General features: G+C 39.6%; 1 protein-coding gene across 4 annotated transcripts in view; it reads right to left on the bottom strand.

The window, feature by feature from the left end:
* Positions 1 to 22,570, bottom strand: part of drp2 (dystrophin related protein 2) — a 179,802-nt gene that overhangs the window by 37,810 nt on the left and 119,422 nt on the right. For all 4 annotated transcript variants that reach the window (XM_086302105.1, XM_086302079.1, XM_086302096.1 and 1 more), the window contains 5 exons: positions 19,708 to 19,864; positions 9,415 to 9,535; positions 8,738 to 8,849; positions 5,370 to 5,526; positions 2,998 to 3,144 (listed from right to left, as the gene is read on the bottom strand). In XM_086302105.1, the coding sequence (XP_086158231.1) occupies positions 2,998 to 3,144; positions 5,370 to 5,526; positions 8,738 to 8,849; positions 9,415 to 9,535; positions 19,708 to 19,864 (694 nt within the window). The remainder of the gene's footprint in view (positions 1 to 2,997; positions 3,145 to 5,369; positions 5,527 to 8,737; positions 8,850 to 9,414; positions 9,536 to 19,707; positions 19,865 to 22,570) is intronic.

Below are 22,570 nucleotides of genomic sequence, written 5' to 3'. Positions count from 1 at the left end.
TTATTATTGTTTATTTGTTATTTCTTTCAGTCCCACAGAGAGCCTGGAAAAAAAAATCTCTTGCTGACAAATCAAAGGCACGGCTTCTCTATAGTGGTCTGTTCTGTTTTGTTTTGTTCTGTCCATGAAGTACTCAGAGCTACGGACGCAATCTGAAAGTCACACTGAGACAAGTCACAGCGAGCGTGCAAAGTGGGTGCTAGGAATTAACTTCTAAGAATAGTTTAACAGACACTGAAAATCATCGTGCTCAGAGTGGAGACACCTCACGAGGAAACAAGGCTGGAGTGGCAATCATCATGTCAGGGTGTGGAAGAGGTGTCATGACAGTTATCTAATGGGAAGGGGATGTTCTCACAAGAGATGCAGTGAAGGCTGAGAGTTTTGTTGTGCTTGCAGGAGTGTTACTAGGTTACTGATGGTGGGTAAAGCCTGTGCTTGAAAAACACTGCAGTTAAAGTAATGCACAGTAGATAATGCATCAACTAAGCATTCTGCTAAGCACTGAGAGGAAGCCAAGTTCAGTTCAATTTTTTAAAGGGGGTTAAGAGTAAGTGCTTTCATGGCACTGATGAATTACCCTCTTCATTTAAGTGCATGGGTTTAAATATATGTTCATCTCATTGGTGCACTGATGTACACTCACTGCACACTTTTCCTATTAGAAACACCACCAGATGGATAAAGCTGTTGTATGCAGTCAAGACAGACTCTGTTGTCATTGGTACATTTCTTACCAATTGTGCCCTACACTGACGTGATTTTATCACATTATATTCTGCAGATTTATGCTATGAATCCATTCTACCACAATGGCACTAAAATAACTATAACCATGCAGAATATTGTTATAATAATATAGAATACCATTAGTACACATTAGCTTGATGGCTGGCTTGGGTAAAGGCTGTGACACCACTGACAGACAGCTAGAGTGAAATGGAGCATTAGAGTGAATAAAATTATAGATTTCTCCAAATGTGAAAATCGCGGCAAATATTTGCGATCAAGTGAGGACAAAAGTCTGGTAAAATATATAATTTAAAAACAGAAATGTTCCGTATTGTTTTACATTCTTCCTTATAATGTCGTTTCAGTTCATTTAAGTTTGCAGGTATTTGTTTATGCACAGCTCCTTTAAGCACAGCATCTCAATCAGGTCGAGGTCTGGACTTTGACTGGGCTTATGCAAAAGAATGGATGAAAATGATTAAAAATCATGGTAATGCAAATTTGCTGCTGTTCTTGGGAACATTGTCCTGCTGCATGACATGATTTTGACACATTTGACTCAAGAATCCTTGGCTATACAGAGGAGGTCATATGCAACTCAGTGCCTGCAAGGCGCCCAGGTACTGAGCTTGGACTGGTAGTGCTGGGATGCCCACCTCTGGCATTTAGTTAACACGCACAGGAGCGCCACAGACCAGGAAACTGTCAAAACCTCTGCTGTTATAGAGGTGGTCACATTTCATGAAGTGCTGCTAATCATGTGCTTTTGATTAGCAACACCTGGCTGCTATATAATTAATATAAAAAAATACAAGATATGAAACCTGTGATTAAAAAAAAGGCTGTATTTCAACAAGAAGGGAATAATATATAAAACAGGAAACGGAGAGGAGAAACAACTCCACAAATTAGTCAGTATTTTACAGCAGGAGTGTTGTTTTACTTTTTTTCTTCTTCTTGTTTTATGATTGATTTCACACAAAGTCACTGTTAATGAAAAAATTGTACACTAAAAATGAAAGAAACAATACATGTTTTATGAAGTCCCCCTAAGGTTTTAAAGCTTCTTAAGGTTTTTTAACCTCCTCCAAGTGGGTAGGAGGCACTCATTACTTTTTTCCTATTGTTATGTCTTCAATTGTAATGGTTTAGGGCTCTTAAGCTTATGAAGGTTAGGAATGACTCTAAATAACTGTGACCATTAAACATATTTAATAACAAATGTATCTACATTCCTGCTCATTTCCTTAGTTTGAGCTCCCTTAAAAAGAGAAAGAGAGGGAAACAATGAAAAAACGAGCTCATCACAGGAATGAAATGCCATTGGAAAAACAACAGATGTTCATAAAGCAGGTTAATATTGTGATTAGTATGTCAAGGCTGCTGGGATTTGATACATTTACATGCTCCCAATGCAAATCCAACATTCACTCAGCCAAGTTTCTATACTATTAGTACGAGTTTTGAAACTGATTTTTATTCTGTGGGAAAAGAAAAGACAAAAACCAACGTCACTGCAAAAATAACGAAGAAGAAATCAAAACTTCAAGCGCAACTTGGTTTCATTTAACACATTCTATAAATATTCTACATTTTGACCTTAAGAATGTTTTATTTTCCCTGAGATTTATAAGCAATAAGCCATAACTTTGTATACAGATGGTGAAAACAGCTAAATAGACTGCCTCTAAAGCTCAAAATACATTTACCAACACATCCAACCAGCTTAATAATTTTAAGGCAACTTTTCTAAGAGACTCACACACAAACAGTAATGTATAATGACACTGTACTCTGGCTGTGGATTTTTTAACTAATCAAATAGCTATATTTCTCTATCCAGTTTTTTCACTTAGATTTGATCTAATCTGATAAATTTTCCCAAACAAACATATGTTCTAAAATTTTATACTCTTTCTTTAAAATTACCAATCTTGTGATGTTGTTATCCAGTGGCTTCAACCGTTCTGTGAGTTAAGTGAGAGATACATCATTGATCTTTCAGCCTGCAAACATACTCTGATCTTCCTCTTAAATGGTATGAAAACTCTTCATCACGCACACGGCCCCTCATCAATGTCCAAAAGCACACCGCTGTGCTCAAAAGATGTGTAAAACATAAAACAGTTGGAAGCCAGAAGTATAGACACCATTAAAAGTCCAAACATTGCACATGGAATCACTCTCTTATGTCCTCTTGAATGTGACTGCTGCACAACCTGCTGCTGACAGAGTCAAACAGGCACTATGGACCCAGAACTCTACCTGAAGCACTTTCCATCTGCTGTTGAGATGCTCCAGAGCACGGGCATTCTCCATCGATAAATGGACGTTGGAGATTGCCAGCTGGTGGGCTAGATCATTGATGTGCTTCATGCCCTCTTTCACCTGGGTCAGTTCCTCCTTAAATAACTGGATGGAGCATGAGCGAGGACAAGAAAAACAGAGGACCACAGGGAGTTGGACGTAAACAGGAGTAGTGGGAAAAGAGAGGGGGGAAACAGATTAAATACAAAATATTGAACAACATCAGACATAGATAGAATTATAGCGCAATCCAGAAACATCCAGTCTGGACCAACTACATTTAAATTAAATTAAAAAAAAAATCAATGGAAAGTTGATCCGTTATAGCTTTCTGGTCTGTTTTAGAAAGAATTTGGCAGAAAGCCATGTTTGAATGTCTTAAGATCAGACGAGAGAACAGTACTGAAACTGAACCAGCCCCTTTTTATAGTGTGTAAACTGAGAAAACCAGAAAATTTGTAAAATAACTAAGATGGAATGTGAGTATATGCATGCCAGTGTCCCGTGCATTTTGCATTGTTGGTCGCAGTACTGTGCAATATTTCAAAATCTGGTTTTGATATGATACCAAGTAGATACAAGGCCACTATCCTAAAGGTAGCTTACATAGGGGAGAGCAGAGCATATGAAACGAAAGCACCATTAATTTTCTAAATCCCAATACATTTTCATGACCATGATTGTTGCTTTCCACCGTTAATTAGTTAAAACAATAAAGCACACATTTCACACTTTTTCACGTGTTTTGAAACACTGTTTTTTGTAGCTCTGGAGTGGAAATAAACTTGGCCAGAAAGTACTTTGGGTCAACTTCTGTTGTTTTCAATGTGCTATATAAACAAAATAGTCCAGGCATTTTCATAGTTCACATTTGCTTCATTTATTTTTTTCCCCAACTGCAATAAAATAATTCATTTATCATATTTCAGTGGGATGAATGTATTCAGTCAAACGGAATCATTCTGCCACAGTAACAATAATGATGAACACTAAACCTGTGAAAGTTAGCTAATGCTGAAGATCAACGCGAGTAATAACTGAAACATCATTTTCACCACTATCCGCGTGTTCTTTGCCTCTCTGAAGTACAACTACTTGTCTACAAGCACTCGTCACTTTTCACAGTGAAACATGGTGATTGCAGCTGTAAGTTAAACTTTTACTTTGAAGGGAAATGGTTCATTTTCAGTTTTCTTCACCCTCACAGTTTCTTCACATTTGCAGACAAGTCAATACCTTCCATGAAAACTATGGGCAATCTGCTCACAAGCCAGTGTTTTTATTTTGTTGACCAATCATTTCTCATGCAGAATGCGCTCAATTGCTTCTTTTGATGTCAGAAAATTAATCCCTGAACCTCTCAAAATATGCTACCCCAGCAAAAATGAAGAGTTAATAAAAATCATTGGAAATATGAAAAACAGTAAAAAATAAATAAATAAATACATAAATAAAATCTGATATTTTATTTTTACTTTTACAAATTATGTAAGTATTTCTTTTTCATGCAAGAAGAGTTATTAAAATCTTTTTATCAGTTAGTCTGTATATAATATAAAAGTTATATTTGGATTTTGAGTGTTGATCAGATGAAACAAGACAAAAAAAATGTAACTTTAGGATGTGTGGAATGTAGAGTAGATGCTGCAGATCTACTCTACATTTGAATGCAAAAGTGTCTAGTGTACTTTTATAATTGCATCCTGTGTGCATCCATGTGTCTGTTTTTGTATATGCATGCACCCTCCTTTACCCAGGGAGTAAAGGAGTACAGATGACGCCAACTGACAAGCCTGCCCTAAAGACTGAGCTGAACATGTGCTGGCTGTGACAGGAGTCCAAACAGTGACATGATTATTGTGAAGTGCCCTCGCTTCTAATGAATAGCGCCGCACAATTACAGGCAGCGGCAACAGAACCAATGACCTGTCATTTGTTTAACAACATCTATTCAGCTGAGATTTGTAACTCGCAGTGTCATTTTGAAGGGCCTTGTCATCATCTGTCAGATTACAGCCTTTCTGGCAGGAATGTGCATGCAGGCAACAAAAAACAATCACTTTAAAGGAACACAGCTTGAAACAGATCACCTGTTTATGCAGGAGGATCGCATAATTGTGGTTTTTAGAATTGAGAAAAAAAAAAAAAAGCTGGATGTCATTTTTTTGATGTTTGTTTGAGACATGTTGCAATGTGTGCTTTTTCAGAGATAGCCAGAGGCGATAATCTCGAAGGAGACAATTAGTTTACTCTACAGGTAAACCCAATTTAGATTAGTGAGGGAGAGATAAGAGAAAAAAAAGAGCCGAGAGTGTACTGCAGATGGGTACCTTGGTAGCATCTATGTGGTCCTGTAGAGAGTCAATGAAGAGGTCTCCAACAGGCTCCCAGGCATCCCTCACCCCCTCTGCCTGCTCCAAGGCCCCTGCAAGCTCTTCCATTGCAGCCTGGATCTGAAGAAGACGCTCCAAAGTCCTTTCCATATGTCTGGAGGTTTTGTAGAAAATGCAACTTTTTAAAGTTAACTACCCGATCAATTAAAATCTGGAATCAGTGTGAGGAAATAAATCAATCAAAATCCATGGAGCATGCAGTGAAACAACCCATTTATCCAAATTTACAGGCTGTCATTTCAATAAGGCAGTGTATATAAATATATATTTCATTCCACCAGTTCTAAATGGCTTTTGTGCAAAAACAAGTTTCGATATAGAGAAAAGTGAGCTCTGAATTTTCACGACTTCAAACCTTGATAAATGTGTTTTCATAATTGTTTCTGTAATGGATTATAGCTGCCACATTTTGTAATCAGGTTATGGTAATTGTATTACATGAAATATATTGCTACATAAACCTGCTGTGGAGGCACACACACACAGTCATGGGAAGAAACAACTCTTGGCTTTAAAACCATAAAACACACACAGGCATTGTTCTCTTGTATGGATGTATGATCTTATTTTTTGATCAAATAAAAAAGTTTTATTATAAATATACACCACAATCTCATTCTTTTAAACAAACACAGTGGCTGTAGCTCAGGAGGTAGAGCAGATCACCTACTGATCAGAAGGTTGGTGGTTTGATCCCTGGCTCCTCCAGTCAAGTATCCTTGGGCAAGATACTAACCCCAACTTGCTCTCCGATGCATCCATCGGAGTATGAATGTGTATGAATGTCGTTAGAAAGCACTAAGTGTAGATAAAGTGCTTGTGAGAATGGGTGTGATTGGGTGAATGAGGCATGTTGTATAGAGCGCTTTGAGTACTCCGTGAGAGTAGAAAAGCGCTATATAAGAATCAATCCATTTACCAATTTAATTGCTCTTTGAACCTTTTCCATTTCATTTTTTACCTACTTCAACTTAATTTGTAGAGCTCATTTTCTCTTATTGCTAAATTTCTAAACACAGTAATTTTCTAAAACGTTCATCTTTAACAGCTGACAAAGGTTAACCACAAATACAAGACAGATTTAATTTCTTAAACATGATTCAGAAATTCAGAAATGATCTAATTTACCCAATAGCAGAGTAAATTGACACCAAGAATGGGTAGAAATCATCTAAGACGAAAGGAAGAAAAATGTGGAAAAAACCGTCTTGAAAAATTAATTTTTCCTTTTCCATGTTTATATTTCATATTTAAAACTCCATACAATTATATACTCACAGGCCAATTCATTAGTTACCAGCACTGGGTGTAACGTGCTATGTTTAACATCAGAAGACGTTTACAGTACGGTCCTAAAGGAAATGTTCTGCATAGCTTGGTTATAACAAATGGCTATTTGAGTTATTATTGCCTTCCACTCAATTTAAGCCAGTCTGTCCATTCTCTTCTGACCTCTGTTATCAACAAAACAACTTATCTTTTTCTAATGATTCTTTGTAAACACTAGAGATGGTTGTGTGGGAAAATCACAGTAGATCAGCAGTTTCTAAAATACTAAGACCACCAGATCTGGTGCCAGATCACTTAAATCACCTCTCTTCCCCATTTCCTCTGATGCTTAAATTAAATTTCTGAAGGTTATCTTGACCATGTCCAAATACACTCAGTTAAGTGCATTAATAAGCAGTTAAAGAGGCGGTTCAGATGAAGTGTACTAACAATCTTCAACTATCACAATCTCGAATATTTGCTGTATATTACATGTAGATTGTATTTTTGCAGATTGCACAGTATGCCCTGAACAATGTATTGTAATGAATGTTCCATGCTGTTTTTACAGACTATTGTTTTCAGCATCGATTACATTATTTTTAAAAAAAGAAAGAAAGTAATTGCCGCATGGCTATGATGACAAAAAACAAAAGCCAAGAACACTTGCTAGATATGGTCTGTGGACCCTGATTAAGACTTAGAGTTTATGCCAATTTGCTTGAAAAATAAACTTAACATATCACTCAGTTTTCTGTGGTAATACTTGCACTACATGATATCTACTTCTCTTTTATCTCTTTTGGTTTTGTTTTTTGTTTGTTTTGCTTTGTTTTTTTAATGAAACAATTTTATTATTTGATGTTTGGTGTTCCCAGAAGTGTCGGAGGTTTTGTGAATGTAGTTTGAAAATTGTTTTTTTTTTGATTATTTGAGAAATAGGAAATGGTTTCAACCAATCTGCTTAAGTAATTCTGAGAAACTGTAATATAATTATGACAAATATGCATTTCTTTTTCCTTTTCCCATTAACTCCATTCCATTATCTCTGTCTTTATCTGTCTTGTTCATTATACATAGACTACAGAGTATACTGCACGGACTCACAAAAGCAAAAAGAATAATCACATATGCCACACCTCTTATATTTAATCATAAGCGAGCTTTAGTCACTCTTCATGACTAAAAGAAAAATAAAGTAATGAATAACAAGTTGTCCAATAGTTTCACAGGCACAGAGACCACAGAATTTGTTTTATTTACTGATGTTTTGTCATTACTAGTTTAATTTAAAAACACTAATTACTAAAATTGTATTGGCAAGGCCTGCAGAGGACACAAATACTTATATTCTGAAGAAAGATCTAAAAATAATTTTCCTTGTACTCAACTTGATTAAAAATTATGACAGACAAAGAGTACAGAGTCCCAGTGGTGGAATAAATGAAGGGACGGATAATAACCCAGTAAATCTACAGCGTACTTGAATAGAAGTATATATGAATTATCAGCAAAATGTGCTCTTCATACTAAAAACTGGCCATTGTGAGCAACATTATATTGATTGAATTATGGAATGTGTAAGAAGGCTTTTACTACTGTATCGGGTAAGGATTAAGCCAAAAAACCCCCACAAAAAAACCACAAAAAAAACCACAAAAAAACAGTTCTACTACGCTATCTTGAATTCCTCTAATCTTTCTTTAATCTCTTGGGGGGCTTAATCAATTATTTAAACAGAACTAAGTTCAGAGACTAAATGTATCTTTGGTAAATTTTCTAGCAACTCCTAGATATCTGAAATATGACAAGCTGTCAGATAAATGCAGTAAAGTAAATTTTACCCTGGATTTTGGTGGAAGCAGAAGGTGCCATCCAGTGGGAATACTAAAGCACAAGTATTTCAAATTCGCAATTAAATAATCCTGATAAACTATAGTAAACAATCCGAGTATGGTTTCTTTTCACCAGTTCAGAAACCACCCTTTATCAGAACAAGATATTTTATATATATATTACAAATAAAAGAGTCTGACCTGTGGCGGTCCACACAACGTGCTGTCAGTTTTTCCCACAGGTCACTGGCTACGTTCGCCTGCTTCCACACAGAGCGGCTCACATTCAAGATCCGCCGGCGTGGAGACACCTCTGTGGAAGATGGAAGAGGTTTGATGGGGTCATGCGGAGGTAACAGCATAAAGGTGCAAAAGAAGAAGTAATAAACGGGAGCATACGGAGAAATAACAGGGTGAAGAGAAGAACGGGGGGTTAGAAGTCAGCCAAGAGAAGAGTAATGATTTAAGAAGGATGGCATATCAACTCGATGAATAGAAACAGGGAAAGAGAAAGGCAGGGGGCCGCTCATGTTGGGGAACACAGTAAGGTTGATTGCTAGAGTATTCCCTCAATGAGCAGCCAGAGGTGAGAGCCAAACACTACAAAGAGGATGTAACCGTGGAGAACCAGAGGAGCATGCTGTATTATTGATCTGAGCAGATGGTACTTTAGAGGTGGTGAACTAGAGCTAATTGGTCCTGACCCACACATTTTCCCTAAACTCAGTGTGACACGAGAGGACGGATCACTGCTAATAACTACTAATGGAACGTTTCACCTGCATGGGTCCTACCAAAGGAACTCAACTAAGGGGGGGTGTATGAGTATGACATTTTGGCTGGAGCAGCAGTTGGCACAGCCGATGGAGGGAGCAGACCTTTTCCATCGGTCAGGGTCTCCTCGGGCTCCTGGAAGGGGTGCTGAGCCAGAAATGCCTGGGCAGACTCCAAGACAGAGTAGATAAATGGCCCACGGGACTTGACATCCTCCATGAATGCCTGCAGGGATACAGAGAAGTTGTAATGTCAAACTTTTTCTGGCTTAGTAAAAAGTAGAGATAGATTGGATATTGGTCCAGTGGTGTTAGGCATCAGAGACAATGAGCAGATGCATGGTTCATCTGTTCAGTTCAGGTCTATGTTGTTCTGTGTTTACTTTGCCATGTGACAGTAGCTGCTCTCAGCAGAGCTAGCATCAAGGTAGCAAACAGCAGGCGGTTTAGAGGTGTATCACAGTTTTCTATCTTTGCGAATGGTTTTTACTTAAACTTTAAACTGTGATCAGAGTGAATTGACATGACTCAAAAACATCCAGCGATGACAATGGTTGTTGATTTACTTTCACTTTCATCATGTTCACTCATAGATTTTACCCGAGGAGCTAGAAGGTCACTGGTTTAGTGTAACAGTTGTTGGTAAGCTTTTACCACACTTACAGTAATACTGTATACTGTGTTGTTGTCAGTGCCATTAATTATTATTTCACTAGTGTGAGGAGGAAAAGGGAGAATCTACTGTGGCTGTAAATGACAGCAGTTTGTACCCTAATGTCTCTCACTTTGATCTGAAATACAACCAGTGTAGTCAGTCTAGTTGCTCCTTCAGCTCCTGGTACTTCTCTATTTTCTCGTGCTCCTTCTTTCTCATGTTGCTGTCAGCTACAATTGCGTCTCTTACAACTGCAGTCTTCTTCTCATTGTCAACCACTTCTATGTCTGGTTCACTGGCCAACAGCTGCTTGTCTGTCTGGACCTTGAAGTCCCACAGGACCTTCGCCCTGTTGTACGCAATCACTTTCATGGTCTCCCATTGGGAATTGGGGACTTCTAAAACACATGCACCACAAATGTTCCTGTACACTATCTCAGTCACTTGGTTGTGCCTTCCAGTGTGTGGAAAAAGTAACATAGAAAACTAGTCGAGGTACACAGCACTATCCTTAAGTAACTATAATCTATTAGTAATACCAGACCGAGGACTGAGTCAAACAACTTTTATATGCCATAAAAATCATCCAAACCACAAAATAGAAAGAAGTTTACATAGTAATAATCACCAGCTGACAAGTCTACCCAAGCCTAATATCAAAATATCAGCAAAACCGACTCTATTTATTTATTTTAAATCAAATTCATTTGGATTTACTTAAGATACTCAATAACAGGGTAACTATGAGCAAAGTTATTTAAACATATCTGAAATCTGGATGCTAGAGATAAGACTTTATGAAAGTTTCTCTCTGTGAAATCACCAGTGGAACAAGTAAAAATGTAGCAAGAAACCCTCTGAGTATACTGGTTAGAGCAAGGGTGTGTTTGACGTCTATGAATTTTTCACTTGGTGAGAATAAATATTTTATTTTTTCCTTCAGAGATTGCATAACCTTCCTTAAAGATTACAACATGCCACACAGATTGTTTAGCTAACCTATTTAAGAAACACTAAATGGCGTACATAAAATTAACTTGCTCAAATGCATGGGTTACTTAACACAATCACTAAACACACATAAACACACATACACACACACACACGTTCCAGTGAAGTTACACGGCTCTCTGCTTGTGATGAGAGCCCAGGGCGCATAGGACTCTACTGGGTGCACTGGTCATCTGCCCTTCAAGCACAGAAGAGCCAATTAGCTCAAGAGCTCAGCTCCACTGGGTCACATTCAACAGTACTCACTATGCAAATTACAGACAAGGAGTCCAGTGTGTAAGAAAGCGCAAACACATATACACACCTTCACTATTACTGAGGAGATAGCCAGAGCCTTCCTGGGGCCTCAAAGAAAGCCAACGTGTCAACCTTCTCCATTCTTCTGCACTAATCTTTGTTCTGTTTAAAACATAGCGCAGGTGTGAGAATTAATGCCAGGGATATTTCCTCTCTTCAGAGTAATTTATTTAGGTGAAGCCAATGTTCTCAATCCTCTTACGGTATAAAGAGATTACATTTTCAGCTAAAAATCTACATTACTAGCTGGAATTAGCAGTGCTGTGAGCCACTGCAGGGACAGTGTTTCAGTGTCTATGAAAATCCCCAGGACCAGAGCCCGGCAGGCCTGATAACAGGCAGCGAGTAGAGTGAAACAGAGAGCCCCAAATGAAACACCAGCAAACACCGGCCGCCACCATGCAAACATGCAAAAGTGTGGCACGACGGGGAGCTGCAGCAAGAGATAAGATTCCCAGTGCAACAGTCTTGAAGAAAACCTGCTTTCTGTCTTTTTCCTCTTCCTCTCTCACACTCTTTCTCCAAGCGCAAATTCCCTCCTTAACCTTTCATTCTCGCCTCGCCTCCTTCCTTTCCTTTACCCACTTTTCATCCTCTCTAGCTCTCTATTCTTTCCGTCGTCTCTTTAGCTGCTTTGCTGCCCAAAGAGGAGCTGAGCCATGGATTCCCTGAGCCAGCTGTCATGTTAAAACTTTAATTCCAGCTAAATTTCACACTCAGAGGCTTCATCTTTGGTTGAAGGAACATTAAGAGCGAAGCCTTCAGATCAGATTAAGATACATAATGCATGGCGGAGAAAAAGTCAGGGGGAGGAAATAACTTCATTGACTTGGTCTAAACATTTTGACTCCCTTTACTCATCCCGGATGCTCCTTTTCTATGTGCTTCTGACAACACAGAAGTAGATGAATTTTCATTTCATTTTCCTTTTGCAGCTGCTGCAGACACACAAAATCCTTTCCAATGCCAAATTGCTCAGTCGTTCCAACACCGAAGCACGCACAGCCATACACTATTTCCCCCAATACGTATCTTACCCCTCTGTCACTGCCCCAAATATACACACAGCAAATATGCTCCCAAGCCAGGGCTCATGCAGATGTAGAGACACACATACACAAGTGTAATACAGTGAGAACTCCACTCACACACAACAACATCAGAATAAATCCACTTAAGATCAATAATTCACATTTCTTAAAACGCTTTAATTCTCTATAGAAAACCGAAATGCAATTTCCCTCTCTGCTTTGTCGGAAAAGTTTTAGAACGACCAGACGCTCGGGAAGCGGAGGCATCACAGATTATAAAGGCATGCTGTGCTGAAAATGGGACATTCGAGGAGAGAGGAGAGGAGCAGAAAGGAGAGGAGAGGAAAGGAAAAATTGTACATTACATCCTAGTAAGGATATACTAAAAATAGATTATAGTAAATGTTCTATTTTACAATGTTGTAATATATTGTAATTGTAATGTATGTCTTATAAGAGATGGATCTCCCATGTCTCATGATTTATTCATGAGACATGAACCCAACATGACCCTTTTAGCTTTTTCTGATGTAACACAATTATAAGAATTAATTATAAATCACATAATTTGTTCGAGAAAATGCAAAAGCTTTATTTTCCTTATGGGTATAAACCCCCATGTAAGTGGTAATTAAAGAAAGAGAAAAAAATACAGTTGGGGTTATAAAAACCTGTCGAGGGGTAGGAGAAAATACACATAAGAGTGACTAAGAAAAGGGACAGGGAGAAAAGAGAATGAAGAGAAACCCGGGGGAGAGCATAGCACAGATAAATGTGGAGTTTAAAGGTGTCTTTTGTTTTGTTTTTTATTGTTATTGCCGGCCTGCTAATTGGGAGTCTGATTTCACAGTGTACCAGTTGAGATGGGAGTTGAAGTGGTGTGAAGCAGGAGCCACAAACCTATGTCAAGTGGCCTTTCAGACGCACTGCACAAACTGGCAGCATGGAAAATTGGAAAAAGGGTGGAATGGGAAACTATGCTGTAGTTACAGAACCAATTACAAGTTTGTGCGAGCGGAGGCTACTGTAGGTTTCTGCGTGTATGTGTGCATGTGGCTACATCACTACCACTTCACAAGATATATCACTGCCGAGTAAGGGCTAAGGCGATTTAGTGGGAAATGAAAAAAAATATCCAGGAGATCATAGTTGATGTTTTTCCAAATACTTGCTATCACAAAGAAATCCGAAGAGAGTAAAAATGAATGGTTTTATACCCTCCACACACACTCCTTAAAGTATATTATAAAGCCTTGAATATTTGATTGCATTATTTGACTTAAATAATAATCAAAATCATTTTGTTCTAATGGATGACACACACACACACACACACACACACACAGAAAGGGAGGGAGAAAGAAAGGGAGAGCTGCCTGCTAGGCAGTTCCTGTCTGTACCAACTTTATGAGTTTCCACTAACACACTGCACACAGGGCTATAAGACATGTCAAGTTAAGAAGATTTCAGTTGAAAGATTTCCCTCCCTTAAAGACATCCTGGGATTTCTATGGTTGTGCCACCAGTGGGTATCATTAACACACAGGAAATCCATTTTTTCTTTTGATCTCGTCAATAAAAATTCACTGACAAAATATTGAAACTTGCACTCATTATGCTGGCTTGTTAAATCGAACAAGTCTGATGTAATAGAGCTTGGAAACTGGATGCATGTATGGTAAGTATGGCAACAATGTAGTCTAAACACAGAAATTCAACTTATTATACTTGATTTGTTTGTAAAAGTCCAAATCAGCTGTTAAGATATTATGGTGAAGTACCTTTTTATGCTAACACCATCAAACATGAAATGCATACGCACTCAAAGACATACCACATATGTGTTATGTTAACTGATGATTTTCAGTTGTTGCAGGTGTGATAACGTGCAGCAACTTCACCTTTTAATAATCTCTGTTTTAGATCAGTGATGTTGTGATGGCTTGTCCTGCAAATACCCTGCCTCTCACCCAAAGTCAAGTGGGTCCATCACCCTCTGCAACCCTGAGCTGAAAGAGATTTAATGCATGTGAAATTTCTCTTCCTTTTGATGTATTTTCTAAATAATATATTTAATCACCACTTATATGTTGGAAGGTTGTCTTTGATCAGCATCACAGTTAAAACTTTGTTGGTTAAGAGAAATGCACTTAGTGGTAAATCTAATGCACTATAATTACAGACCCAGCTTTCCAATTATAGGTAATTAAGTAACATAAATGACAGCGTGACAACCTGACAGAAACATAAATGTAGATGTATGATGCTGTGTTTTAAATAACTGCATATACATCTAAGAGCGATAACCTTAAAAGTCAGAGTACATGTTTTGTGCAGGGTGAGGCAAGGACATACACTGGCCAGAAATATGCTGCACGTGTTAACTGTTGCTGTGTGAAACAGACACACACAGGGCAGTGAGCGCCAGCAAGTTTATGGAAAACTGAGAAAGTCACCGGATGACTGCTCATTAAAGTCACACACAAATTTCGGCAGATTTACCTCACTACTGCGGGAAAATCTAATGATAGCACAAATTTCTTGGAAGTAATTGAATTCTCAATGTATGAATCAGACTTCCTATTCTGAATGCTGTTATCAGATCTGAACACTGATTGATTAAAACAGCAGTTCTCCTAGTTTTGCTGCAAAGTTCTATGGTGGACTAACTTTGACAACATCTCATCATAACCTAACCTATAAGTTATAGGTTAGGTTATGACGAGATGTGATGAGATGTTATAGGCTATAACCAACCTAACTTCTTCCTTGAAAAAGACCACTAAGTGGGTGTGCAGGGCCTTAAAAGAGAAATGGAGTAGCCAATTAGATTAAAGCACCTCATTCCCATGTGTCTTTAGATGGTGATGAAGATGGGTAAGAGGCCTGAGAAGAAATGGCTAATGAGATCTCAGCCACAGTTCTTTGGAAGTGGTCCTTTTTTCACTCCTCTATAAGAATAGACTCTTTTAAAGGGAGCGATCATTGTACATTGCTCGATAACTTCCTATATCATTTTTAATTTCCCTTCTGAGGAGGAAATAGTATATATATATATATATATAAAAACACCCAGCACGCCCCTGCGGGCGGTTTATCCTTCAAGCTCGGGTCCTCTACCAGAGGCCTGGGAGCTTGAGGGTCCTGCGCAGTATCTTAGCTGTTCCCAGGACTGCGCTCTTCTGGACAGAGATCTCCGATGTTGTTCCTGGGATCTGCTGGAGCCACTCGCCTAGCTTGGGAGTCACCGCACCTAGTGCTCCGATTACCACGGGGACCACCGTTACCTTCACCCTCCACATCCTCTCGAGCTCTTCTCTGAGCCCTTGGTATTTCTCCAGCTTCTCGTGTTCCTTCTTCCTGATATTGCTGTCATTCGGAACCGCTACATCGATCACTACGGCCATCTTCTTCTGTTTGTCTACCACCACTATGTCCGGTTGGTTAGCCACCACCATTTTGTCCGTCTGTATCTGGAAGTCCCACAGGATCTTAGCTCGGTCATTCTCCACCACCCTTGGGGGCATCTCCCATTTTGACCTCGGGACTTCCAGGTTATACTCGGCACAGATGTTCCTGTACACTATGCCGGCCACTTGGTTATGGCGTTCCATGTATGCCTTGCCTGCTAGCATCTTGCACCCTGCTGTTATGTGCTGGATTGTCTCTGGGGCATCTTTACATAGCCTGCACCTGGGGTCTTGCCTGGAGTGATAGACCCCAGCCTCTATGGATCTTGTACTCAGAGCTTGTTCTTGTGCTGCCATGATTAGTGCCTCTGTGCTGTCTTTCAGTCCAGCTTTGTCCAGCCACTGGTAGGATTTCTGGATATCAGCCACCTCCTCTATCTGCCGGTGGTACATACCGTGCAGGGGCCTGTCCTTCCATGATGGTTCCTCGTCTCCCTCCTCTTTCTTGGGTTTCTGCTGCCTGAGGTATTCACTGAGCACTCGGTCAGTTGGGGCCATCTTCCTAATGTATTCTTGGATGTTCGTTGTCTCATCCTGGACTGTGGTGCTGACACTCACCAGTCCCCGGCCCCCTTCCTTCCGCTTAGCGTACAGCCTCAGGGTGCTGGATTTGGGGTGAAACCCTCCATGCATGGTAAGGAGCTTTCTTGTCTTTATGTCAGTGGCTTCTATCTCCTCCTTTGGCCAGCCTATTACCCCAGCAGGGTACCTGATCACGGGCAGTACGTGTTGATGGCCCGGATCTTGTTCTTACCATTCAGCTGACTCCTCAGGACTTGCCTGACCCTCTGCAGGTACTTGGTGGTTGCAGCTTTTCTAGCGGCCTCTTCATGGTTCCCATTCGCCTGTGGGATCCCCAAGTACTTGTAACTGTCCTCTATGTCTGCAATGTTGCCTTCTGGTAGTTCAATCCCCTCAGTTCTGACTACCTTCCCTCTCTTTGTTACCATCCGACTACACTTCTCCAGTCCGAACGACATTCCAATGTCATTGCTGTATAGCCTGGTAGTGTGGATCAGTGAATCGATGTCTCGTTCACTCTTGGCATACAGCTTGATGTCATCCATGTACAGGAGGTGGCTGACAACTGCTCCGTTCCGTAGTCGGTATCCGTAGCCAGTTTTGTTAATGATCTCACTGAGGGGGTTCAGGCCTATGCAGAACAGCAGTGGGGACAGAGCATCTCCTTGGTAGATCCCGCACTTGATGGTGACTTGTGCTATGGGCTTGGAGTTGGCCTCTAGTGTTGTACGCCACATCCCCATTGAGTTCCTGATGAAGGCTCTTAGGGTCCCATTGATCTTGTACAATTCTAGGCATTCCAGTATCCAGCTGTGGGGCATTGAGTCATAGGCCTTCTTGTAATCAATCCAGGCAGTGCACAGGTTGGTCAGTCTGGTCTTGCAGTCTCGGCTGATTGTTCTGTCTACCAGTAGCTGGTGTTTTGCGCCTCTGGTATTCTTGCCAATTCCTTTCTGTGTCCCGCTCATGTATTGACCCATGTGCCTGTTCATCTTAGCCGATATGATGCCTGACAGGAGCTTCCATGTAGTACTGAGGCAGGTTATTGGTCGGTAGTTGGAGGGGACCGGTCCCTTCTTGGGGTCCTTGGGGATCAGGACCGTCCGGCCTTCAGTTAGCCATTCCGGGTGTCTCTCGTTAACTAGCAGCTGGTTCATTTGTGCTGCCAGACGCTCGTGGAGTGCAGTCAGCTTCTTCAGCCAGTAGGCGTGAACCATGTCGGGCCCTGGTGCTGTCCAACTCTTCATACTGGAGACCCTTTCTTGGATATCTGCCACTGTGATGGTTACTGGACCCTGTTCAGGGAGGTCGCTGTGGTCTGCCCTCAGATCCTCTAGCCACTGAGCATTGCCGTTATGGGTTGCATCCTTCTCCCATATGCTCTTCCAGTATTGCTCCGTCTCCAGCCTTGGTGGTGCTGTTCTCTTATTGTTCCCTTGCCACTGAGAGTACACCTTATATATATATATATATATATATATATATATATATATACACACACACACACATATATATATATATATATATATATATATATATATATATATATATATATATATATATATATATATATAGCCAGTCTCCAGACCTCAACCCCATAGAAAATCTGTGGCGGGAGTTGAAAGTCCGTGTTGCTCGGCGACAGCCCCAAAACATCACTGCTCTGGAGAAGATCTGCATGGAGGAATGGGCCAAAATACCAGCTACTGTGTGTGCAAACCTGGTAAAGACCTATAGTAAACGTTTGACCTCTGTTATTGCCAACAAAGGTTATGTTACAAAGTATTGAGTTGTATTTTTGTTATTGACCAAATACTTATTTTCCACCCTGATTTACGAATAAATTCTTTACAAATCCTACCATGTGGATTCATGGATTTTTTTTTCACATTCTGTCTCTCACAGTTGAAGTGTACCTCTGGTGCAAATTACTGACCTCTGTCATCATTTTAGGTGGGGGAACTTGCACAATCGGTGGCTGACTAAATACTTTTTTGCCCCACTGTAACCCACAAAGAATGAGGCCTAATCCTTAGGTGGCTCAGTGTTAATGAATCTGTTTATTTGCCCAAAAGTCTCTAAAATCTTTTAAAATCATGGTTTTAAAGTGCAGCGCTTTGTCCTGCTACAATTAATCCCCTGAATCCCAGCCCTGGATGTAATTTGTGATCTGGAATTGTGAACATGACTTAAAGATGGACAAACACACAAGTCACAAAACCTCTAAATAGCTTGAGCTCTATTGTTCAATCTATGTAATTAATTAACCATCTCAGTTTGATTTTTAAGCAACAACATCAAAATTGTAAAGGTTCCAGCTTTAAAAATATTATAATTAGGTACTTTTACTTGTTTCACATACATATGTGTGGATGTCAGGAATCATATCATATCATTTGTGTGTTACAAAAACATAGTAGTTGCGGCTGTGGTTCAGTCAAGTTGAAAAAGAGCAGGCTCATTCCTTAGATTAACCTGGTTAGTTGGAGCAGTTTGTTTAAGCTGTTCCTGAGTGAACCAAAAAAAAGTGAGCTGGTATAGCTTGCATTTGATTGGAGGGTTTCAAAGTTTGAATTTCTTTCATTATTATTTCACTTAGTTAGTAAACCCGTTTCTTTGTGTATTCGCCAGCTGTCTTTTGGAGATCCGAGCATCCTGCAGTGTACTCCATCAATGCCTCCATCAATAGTATCAACGACAGCTAAACTTGGAGAAAGTTTCAGTTATCTAGTATTGATTCAAACTGGACAATAGATGCCGGTTTGATCGATATCTCGGATATCTGCAAAAGCTGGCAGAATAGAGACTTGTTATCTGCAAACTCCAAGCATGCTTATCCTTGTGCTTTTATTACTGCTCTGCTGAAGATTCAAATCCAGAATATTCCCCTGATTCAAATCTGGACTATTTTAGCTTTTATCAAGTAAAAGAAAAAAGTGCAGACACTGCCTCAAAAACCACACATCACACAGGTAAATGGGCTGCATTTATTTAGGCGTTTTCTAGACTTTATACTGATCAAAGTGATTTATCCATACTGACACAACAGGGGCATTTGGGGGGTTTAGTGTTCTACATGAGGCAACATCAGCATGGAGACTTTTTGGTTAATGAACTATCAGCACATGACCTCGAGCATGCTCCCAGTATAATTTCATATTGTCTAATATGGACATAGATATATGGCTTTTAAAATTGAGAAGAAAATCCTTTAATATAGCAAGAATCTTATCCCCTCTATCACATATAATCAAAGAATGCATTTATGCATTTTAGTTTCTGTTGTATTTTATATACATATATGGTTTTCTTTGGCTAATTTTTCAGTATGAATAAGCTGTGTATCTAATTTTCCTTTTGAGAATAACCACATCTTGTAAACTGGGTACTGAAAAGGAATTATCCACGTTACCTGGTGGAACTCCCTCTGGTGCTGGACAGCTCCCACATCACCTCCTATGGGCAGCTGCTCCGACAGCTCCTCGTCCTTGGCCGTCAGCCATTCTATGATCTCCTGCAGGGAGAGCTGCAGCTTCCCGCTGTTGTCGGAGAAAGCCTCTAGCCGCACCCTGCCAGCACACACAGCAACACATTGCTTTAGCAAACAGTAGGATTTTCCAACTCACCAAATAAATGCTGCAGATGACAGTTGGTCACTGCAGCCTATTTTGCACAATAGCAACATGTTTACATGTTTTCTTAGATAACTTCTAAACCACTCATTAGCAGTGTCACTTGAATTTGCAGTTCAGTAATGACTCTTAATATCACCTGCATGCCATGTTATTTTTCCAGTAGTCACCCAGGTATTTTTCCATTTGAAGTCCAACCTTAAGAGTCTAAAGGTAAGTAGCACACTGTCCAAGGTGAAATGAAAATATATTTCATGAGAAATTTGCTTTTTCAAGGATAAAGAAAATTGTAGCTTTTTTGCAGCAGTGATATGAATTAACCCTTAAAAGGTTTTCAAACAGTTCCCACAGATGGCCCAATTTATGCTGATTATTTTGTTGTTCCCACCAGATGGAATACATTATCAGGACAATACTGCAGGAAGTACTTTTTATAGCTACGAGAATGGTGAGCAAAGGGCAAGTAATAAAGGAAGACAGACTGGTTGGTCAGGTGTACATCCTACAGCAAGATAACAACCCACTAACATTTGAATAAAAGAACTAAGTGGTAGGTCTTAAATGGCACTCATTCTGGTTTGGTGTGAAGCGGAGAGGTTAAAAAAGGTCAAAGAATGTTCCCACAAATGTGTTGCTCTATGTTTAATTTTTATTCGAGAACGAGAGTCAAAACTGTGTTTAGATGATGAATAAGTCAAAAACTTAGTTAATTCTAAAACAAGCTCAGACAACATAGCTTTAAACAATCTTGAATTATTCATAATCTAAAGATTTAACACGGGCATCTTTTGTTAACAGCTTGGGTTTATCAATTCTGAAGTAAGCTTCAGATGGTAATGTTTGGTTATCTAAGCTAGAGAGAGGTAGCATGTGATAATTTAAAAGACAACTTATACACAGAGGTAGCAACAATATGCCAAGGTGTGAAGCATCTTGCCTGCAAAAGGCCAGGAGGAAAGACTGCCACCAGGAAAACATGGACATAAAAATGCAGAGTTAAAATACTTTAGCACCTTTTAAGTGTTTATCAGCAAGAAAGAGAAAGAGACTTTAAACATATTGGTAGACACATATGATCGAGTATAGAGTAGCACTATATGTAACACTGTACTTCCAACGTGAACACACAAAAAATCTGTATAAATGAATGCCTTAATTTCAAGTACAATGACAGCATTACTGGATCCATGGACAGGGTGATGGTGAAATGACAGTACAATGCTACATTTTCTTTATTATATTTGCTAAATATAAATACTTTTGTTCTTTTTTTGCAGTCTTTTAATCTATGAAGCAAGGGGATATTTTAAATGTATGTGTTACAAAAAGTTGATAGCAACACTTTTTCAGTCTTTTGAGTCAGTAAAAGTTGGAACAAGGATAGTAGCTACGTTTTTGGTCTACTTTTGTCTGAAATCAGAGAAGATTTACTATGTCAAAAATGACTTGAGATTTTTATGGTAAATCTGAAAATTCTGTAACTGCTGCTAAATGAGATGCAATACTGGACTATTCTATTTCTTTTAATCAAAGATGCATGCAATGTCTTTTATGTAGAATCCCACATGGTAGCGGTGCAAGGTGAGAGGCACAGAGTTGTAGATGACAGTATTTTCCAGGCTGAAGTGAACTAGGTTCACATGACAGAAGGAAGTTATCTGTTCGCCACCTGCCAGCAGCATAAGAGATATCTGAGGGAAGTACTGCTTTTGTAGCACAGTTGGCGCCGGCAGTGTGGGGGCAATGTGAAAGCTTCCTCGTGTTTCAATTACACACCAGAAGCCAGCACTCAAATATCATTATTCCTGCACATCACAATTTGCCAGCACTGTCACATCAAAGATGATGAGTGGGAGCGAAAGCAAGAGTGAAAAAGACGTGTTACTGCTCACATCTGTAAATGAGAGAGGACTTTGCAAAAACCTAACTTGATTCAGATGACAATTTATGTGAAATCAAAGCAAAATCTTTAAGATTTTAGCTGCAATTAAATAGAAAACCACCAGAGATGAACTTCTGCAAGACACAAAGTTAGTTAATTACATGCTGCTAAATGGAGTTTAAGCAAATACTTATCTATAATCTTTCAACCTGAACCAACAGCATGCCACCATCGCCGATTCCATATTACTGACTGAAAAAAGGACTGTAAGGCAATATTATCCAAATTGAATTCAGCATAGATGGGCTCTGACACATAAGGGATTAGGTGTCAGGTCAGCGATGGCAGTTTCAGAAATCGCATGTGGGGAAAGCTTCGAGACTTTAAGGAGAAAAAGACAGAAAGGTGAAATCAAGCTTGTAAGTGCACGTTTCAGAACTGATAGGCCTCTTTGTTCAACCCTGTGTCAGAAAACCTGTGTGAACCAGACCATGATGTCCCCTAGCCTCTTGTTGCCCCTCCAGCTGTACTCGCTGTGGTAATTGAATCAGAGAGGAGCTGTTTTTCCATGGCCCCTGCAGAAGAGGCTGTCAGTCCATAACAGGCGTGAGGACACACACACAACCATACCAAAAATACACACATACAATCACTCAGCATGAATGGAATGAGTTTTCTGTTTCAAGTAAGAGCAAACCAGGGCCTCGGATATATCTAAGTAAGGTCATCCATCAAAAGATGACCCTGACACTTTTGCAGAG

This window comes from Aulonocara sp. 'chitande type north' Nkhata Bay, linkage group LG2 (genome assembly GCF_057382095.1).
Source record: "Aulonocara sp. 'chitande type north' Nkhata Bay isolate Kocher_YH1m ecotype deep benthic linkage group LG2, A_spYH_male_GT1.1, whole genome shotgun sequence".
NCBI lineage: Eukaryota > Metazoa > Chordata > Actinopteri > Cichliformes > Cichlidae > Aulonocara > Aulonocara sp. 'chitande type north' Nkhata Bay.
The sequence above is the reverse complement of the archived record's forward strand: the minus strand, read 5'-3'. Positions and strand labels throughout refer to the sequence as shown.